The sequence below is a fragment of the Buceros rhinoceros genome, unplaced genomic scaffold, assembly GCF_000710305.1.
Source record: "Buceros rhinoceros silvestris isolate BGI_N320 unplaced genomic scaffold, ASM71030v1 scaffold2368, whole genome shotgun sequence".
Lineage (NCBI taxonomy): Eukaryota > Metazoa > Chordata > Aves > Bucerotiformes > Bucerotidae > Buceros > Buceros rhinoceros.
This window is the reverse complement of record NW_010424894.1, coordinates 1-6,854: the sequence shown is the minus strand read 5'-3', so window position 1 is coordinate 6,854 and position 6,854 is coordinate 1. Positions and strand designations below refer to the sequence as shown.

General features: G+C 43.4%; 1 protein-coding gene across 1 annotated transcript in view; it reads left to right on the top strand.

Moving 5' to 3' along the window:
- The window catches only part of ACER3 (alkaline ceramidase 3), a gene marked incomplete at its 5' end in the record, with an annotated part of 23,064 nt that extends 18,424 nt beyond the window's left edge, over positions 1 to 4,640 (top strand). Inside the window, one exon of the mRNA XM_010140928.1 lies at positions 4,578 to 4,640. Within this exon, the coding sequence (XP_010139230.1) occupies positions 4,578 to 4,640 (63 nt within the window). The remainder of the gene's footprint in view (positions 1 to 4,577) is intronic.
- Positions 4,641 to 6,854: the final 2,214 nt, after the last annotated feature.

The window sequence follows — 6,854 nt, the reverse complement described above, 5'->3', positions numbered from 1 at the left end:
GCTGAAGACCACATCTAAAACTAATTCGAGTGACTTTTTACTCTGCTATAGCTTGTTTGGGGATGTCTTGCAGAAAGCAGGTCCAGCTTTCAATCTGGCTTGTACTTCTACTGCTTAGGGAGTGCAGACGGATGTTCAGATTCTCCAAAGGATCAGCTCTATGAGGGGAAGCTCACCTTACTGCTGTGGACAGTGTCCCAGAAGCTCTGGAGAGCTGCTCTGTGCCATGCAGCAGCAGTGACTTGTGTTTCATTTTGCCGTCATGGATGAGCATCTTAGAGGACCAAACCAAGGGAAGCTGAGTTAGTTTGTTCAGGAGCTGTCAAGGGGGCATGTAGCACTGAACAGCCTTCACTGTGCTGAGTTGGTGTTAATCCTGAAGTGCATGAAGAAGAGTGTGACCAGCAGGTCCAGGGAAGTTCTCCTCTCCCTCTACTCTGCCCTAGTAGGCCATCTCGGGAGTCCTGTGTCCAGTGCTGGGCTCCCTGGTTCAAGAGAGACAAGGAGCTACTGGAGAGACTCCTATGAGGCTATGAGGATGAGGAGGGGGCTGGACCATCTCTGTGCCGAGGAAAGGCTGAGAGCCCTGGGGCTATTCAGCTGGAGAAGAGAAGGCTGAGAGGGATCTCATCAGTGCTGATCAAGAGCTAAAAAGGGTGGGTGTCAGGAGAATGGGACCAGACTCAGCCCAGTGGTGCCCAGCAACAGGACAAGGAACAATGAGCGCAAACTGGAACCCAGGAGGTTCCACCTGAACAGAAGGAAAAACTTCACTTTGAAGGTGAGGGAGCCCTGGCCCAGGCTCTGGAGCCTCCTGCTGTGGAGAGATCCCAAACCCACCTGGATGCCATCCTGGGCACCCTGCTCTGGTGACCCTGCTCTAGCAGGGGGGGTTGGACTGGATGATCTCCAGAGGTCCCTTCCAAACCACAAGTCTGGGATTCTGTGATACCATTCCACGTGGCATTGTCATTGTGGGGATCGTCCATCCTTCCCTCTGCTCAGATTTCTTTTTCAGCAATCCTAGAACATGTAGAAGTCCATTTACTTTGTTGTAAATTGCAAATACAATTTCTATCTTCGAGTACTTGGGCTAATTATCTTTCAATAGTTGGTTGGTATATTAATAGATAAGCAGTGGTTGCCAAGAACCTAAACTCTCTCAGTGCAGTTCCCAATGCGTACACTAATATTTGAGGCTGATAAATTGACTTTATTAACCAACGATGGGCAGGCAGCCAGGAGCAGAGGAAAGGGAGAAGTGAAAATAACAGGCTGTTGCTGCTTATTGAAATGCTGACTTCCCTTTTGGGAGCTAGACAGATCTTCTTCATATTTGGCCTTTGTATCAAGTAATTCACTGTGTATTAATAATTGACTTCAGGGTGTTCCCCATTGCAAAGACTTTGAAGCTGAAATACACGCAGCTTTATTTGCATCTTAGAAAAGAAGGAACTGTCTAGTGATAACAGAAGGTGATGAGATTCTCCTGTTTCCTCTTGTTATCCTTCTTTGTGTGGACAGATAATGCCTAACAAATTTTTGGCACGATCGAAATAGTAAATCCTTGGGTGGTAAAGGAGTAAAAGTGAGTGCTGCTCCCTGAAGTACACACCAAGTTGTGTAGCTTGGTTTATAGTGAGAAACTAGTGAGAAACAGAGACCTTGCAGCTACAGTCTCCACACATCGCAGCAACACCTCCTCGATGTTTGCCTTCAGTGTGAAGAGGAGGGTTGGAGCATACAGAGCAGAATGGTTTGTTGTTCGGGGCTTTCACAGGCTTTTAAACACGAATGTGTTTTACTGCTAACAACCCATTTGTGTGGGGGAGCGGAAAGGGCAAGAAATTGAAGCGTCAGCTGTGAGCATATTTTTCTTAAGTCACTGCAAGGTTCTTTTTATTTTTTTTTTCTCTCCCCATTAAGACTGTCCTCTTCCACAAGCCATTAAGCAGCTCTCTAGGAGATACCAAGACAGAGGCTCTGCAAAGAAAACTTTTCTTAGCTTTTGCTCTTCTCTGCTAGTTGCAGCTGCTGCAAAAAAAACCCCATTTTTAGCGTGTGTTTTACCTGGGCTTTGGGCTATCCCTCTTTTAGAATAGATTACTGGATTTGATTAGGAAAATGAACCAGCCTGCTTTAAATGAGACTAATGAAGTAAAATGGTACTTAACTTGTAAATTTAGTCTGTGAGCCAAAATGTCAGTGAAGAAGGATTGTACCAGCATGCAGCATCCAGCAGCCTTGAACAGTCCCCATCCTACCATTAGCTTGGGACCAAGAAGCACTTGATACTCAGGCTGTGTCTAGTGACTTTTGTTGGTTTTTTTCCTAGTTTACGTGCGGTATGCCAGTGAGGGGACTGGGATTAGCTAGCAGTTCAGAACAAAGTACAAGCCAGAACCAATTAGCCTTTCAAATCAGTGTGCTTTGTTTAGTTCTTGTTAAGGGTCAAGGGACCGAGGTAATAACTCCTCGCATTCCTTAACGGTCCCTTCTGTCTCGCTAGAGACAGAAGGAGTTTAAAGGGGAAAGAAGAAATTCACGCCTCGGTCTGCGTTCAGAAAGCTGAAACAAACTTTTAATAAACAATAAGTCCACACAACTTACTATACGTATGCACAAACCAAGAAAGGGGGAAAAAAAATGAAGAAGAGAGGACTTAGATAACCACAGTTCTTAACACCAAGAAAGGGGGAAAAAAATGAAGAAGAGAGGACTTAGATAACCACAGTTCTTAACAGTCCTGTTCAAGGTCAGTGCTCTTAGCAGACACCCAAGTGAGGAGGTGGGAGTGAAAACCTTGGCAACTGCTCCCAGACAGGGAAAATGGAGTTCTTCTCGCGGCGAGACGGGGAGGGAAGAAACCCCGGCGCGGCAAGGAAAAAAAAACTGCAAGAAAACTCCCCGTACGAAAAACAGCTGGAAGAGCTCGGATATCCCAACCGACTTCCAGACAAAAACTCACGGCTGTAGCAGTTCAGAGGCTGATCCTCAGCGATCTGGGGGCCTAGGCCTTCAGGTCTCGGCCTGGTCTTTCACTGGCAGATTTGCGGCAGCACTACCTTCGTGCAGCTGTCCGGAAGCCCAAGAGATCAATCCACCCCCAGCCTGCCGCTTTTAAGGACTCACCACGTAACGTTTCACCTGACCCCCTTAACGAATTAAATGCGGAGTTATCGTACTGCATGGAATAATTCTATTTGTCCATTTCCCAAAACAAGCAAGCTTTAGCTCAAACCAGGACAGCTCTACAGAGCTGAACACACAGTAGTACTAGTAGTAGTACTAGTAGTTTAAACTAGTAGTAGTATTAGTTTAGTTACTGAAATTATTTGATGTCACTCAATGCAAATAAAGAGCTGCTGTGACTTTGCATAGTCAATATTGGAGCTGACTTCTACCTGTGTCAAACATAAGGGCCCTGTGTCTGTCTCCTTCCATATATACACACTGATAACATGGTGTGTGCTGCTAACTATGGTCTGTGAGGTTTAGTGGCTTTCATGTAGCAGTAAAGGTTTATCATTTTTCTGTTTCATGTAAAACAAGGCAGCATCTGATGGGAGTTAACGAAAAGCAGAATGAGAAAGGAAAGTCTGCGAACAAGGAAGCAAAAGGTAGCGAGGGGTTTGTGAGCCATCAGAGAGAGGTGAAGAGCAGGGCACAGCTGCTCAGAACAAACTGCATTTTGGCAGGAGGAAAGCAGGGTTCAGGTTAAAAAGCATCGGAGAGTAATTGAATGTCACCAGTGCCTGAAAATCCTCCCTCCTGCAGTGGCTTCTGCATTGCTTTTCAGGCACAACTGACCACAGCTTATTTCTTCTTTAGTCTGTATGTCTGGGAGATGGTGTGATGTGGATCCTCAGGTTGTGAACAGAGACTGATTTAAAGATCACAAGGCAGAAAATAAATTATTACTTTGACTTGTATATAAGTCAGTGATTACATTCAAATTCCTCAAGCCGACAGTGAGCCAGATTTTGCACGTGAATCTTTTCAGAGCGTGCAGCCTCCCCACTGTATAATTAGGTTGAATCCCAAACAATCTGTGATGGTTGGTTTTTAAATGCTTCCTGGAAAGTTTCTCCTATACTGGTGCAGAGTGTGGGCATGGTGCATAGACTATTCAGACGCCTGCTTTCAGGAAAAACTATCAATCAAATACCAGTGAAGGTAGTGTTAGCTTTCAGAAGGGTATATTAGCTGATGTTTACACAATCCTGTGCTAAATGCATGGATACAGAAGAGGTGATGGCAGTTGGTTACCGGTTATATTCCGGGATGCTTTCCGAGTGCCATCTAGTGTTTGTTTCTAATTTAAAAGAAGTAAAACCACATTTTTACACAGCTGGCTTTTCCTGTGTGTGCATAAAGGACATGGTTTATATTCATACTTTAATTTGAAACTTTTATGGAGGACTTTATGGAGAGGAAGTTAGAGGGGATACTGTTTTCCTGTGACTAAGAAAATAAAAATCCATAGAGGCTTCAAAATTTTTTCACTATTTTGGTGTTTTATAAAGTCTCTCAAATCCAACAGCTAAATTTTATTTCTTTTTTTTTTTTATTTCCAGATCATGTATGGAACACTAGTTTCTATTATAGTTCTACGATCTGTTTATATAGTGTTATGGTAAGTACCCATTTAGTTCAGCCGCGTAAGATAAAACTTAGCATTTGCAGCTTATTTTGGGTGGGCTTAACATGAGAAATTGGCAGTGGCAAGATTTCTTTAACTAAGTGCACAGTGCTCTGCTTGGTTGGAAGGGAATGGCTCATCTTGCTTTGCTTTGAAGCCACTGGGATAACATTAAACGACACTGAGATCTCTCCAGCATTCACTGCTGAGGTGAGGCCAAGCCTGCAGAGCTGAACCATTGGTTAATATTTCCTTTTCTTCTTCTCTACTCAAGTATCTAAAATTCAAATGTAAAAGTTAATAACACAGGAAGTTAAGTGATAGTTTTCCTTATGGTTTCAACTGGCTAAAGTTAGATGTATGTTGTGGAAATGGAAAGAAAACCTATTTGTAACAAAGGAAAGTGTATTTGAAATGTTAGGAGACATCGAGAAGCGTTAGAGTCATCAGAGCAGTGACTTGGTGGGTAGAAGTGAGGAAAAAGGAATTGTATCAGTATGGGAGCAAACACATACCTTGAGCTCTTGGGGGCTTGGTTCCCCCTTCCTTTCTCTCCCTTGTAGTTGTTGGTGTTCTTGAGTGTTTGGGGATTGTCCCTGAAAATTACTGATTTCTCTCTACCATCTTCATTCTAAATCTGGTTTTGTAAGCTTCGTTTTGAGTTACACACTTACCTGCTCAGGAAGACAAGGAAGGGTTTTACAAAAGGTGTGAATTTAAAGTAGATTGAATCACCTTCCAGTTGCAATTTTGGTTAATTTGGTTTGACTTTCCCCAAGAAATCCACGCAGACCAAGAAAAACTTAAAACTGATCACACGTTGCTTACAGCTTTAGAAACAATCGTCAGTTTAAAGGCACTTTTTCAAACCCACAAACATGGAAATTTTGCTAACCTAGAGATCTTACGTGATATTTCCTTAATTCATTTCCAAGGGAAATGAAGTCGAATCAAGTTCAGGTCATGATTTTGTTCATGCAAGGATTTAGCAGAGTTCTAGTCCCTTAGATAAAATTCCTGTCTGTGTAGACAAATCCTTGGGCCTGTTCTCTTTCTATTTTGGCAAATTCCACAAGCTTGAGCACACTCATCATTCCAGAAACGTTTCATTGTTTTCTGTCGCTATCAGTAACGCTCCCATCCTCCCTCCCAGGGTATCATACATTGTTTTCTTCCAGCAAAGCCTGTCTCTGAAGTTCCACCTACATTTTTGCTTCAGTTTTAGAGGTTTGGAGTGTATTTTCTTAATTAGCTGGATCACTTCTTTGCAACAAAGACTTGCTTCCCCCTTTGGTTATATTATGCAAGCTGGGTAGAAAGTTGGGATGGGAAGAGAAGTAAGTTTAAACTACTTCTGAATTGTAATTAAACTACCTCTAATTTTAAATTAGTTCTGCCAGAGAAGCGGTGCCAACCTGAAGGTACCCTTTCTTTTCTCTCAAACTTGGCTTGTCCAGGCCTCTTTCAACCTATATATTGACCCCAATTTCTGCTTATTTTATTTCTCACTTCATTAACCTTCCTATCACTCATATTCCTTGGTGTGGGACTTGAAGTCAGTCTGAGTTTTGAGTAAAAATCTCAGAGAACATCCTTTCCTCATTGTTTTTTGCTGTTTCTGCCTGTCCTGTCCCCCCCACACACTTCCCTTCTCTTGCGTCTGCTTCCTTCCCAAGATCATAATTTGGCCAATGTTGTTCTCTGCTCACAAAGCATGTTCCCCATTACTGAGTGATGCCAGCCGCACTCTCATTCCTTCACAGAGCACCACCATTTATTCCCTGAACAATCCTAGCTATAATTACCTAATTACCAGCATGTTTAACATACCATATAATGCTCTTTCATGTCCTGGGCTTGCTTATGTCTCTAGAGCACCGAATTGGGATTATTACAGCATAGTCTCTGCCATGTACCTCATGGTGCTCCGTGAGTGTATTAGGCTAAACTAGCAAAACTATTATTTGTTTATATTGGCTGTACACTCGTGAGCATGTACAGCTTGTTTCTGCTTAGCTTGTCCTGTGGAAGACACTGTACCTGTCGTGTTTCGTACGTGAGGAGAAACTTCGCTGCTGTGAGGGTGAGGGAACTCTGGGCCAGGCTGCCCAGAGAGACTGTAGATCTCTCCTGCTCTGGAGAGATCCCAAACCCACCTGAACACCATCTTGGGCAACCTGCTCTGGTGTCCTGGGTTCAACATGGAGGAACC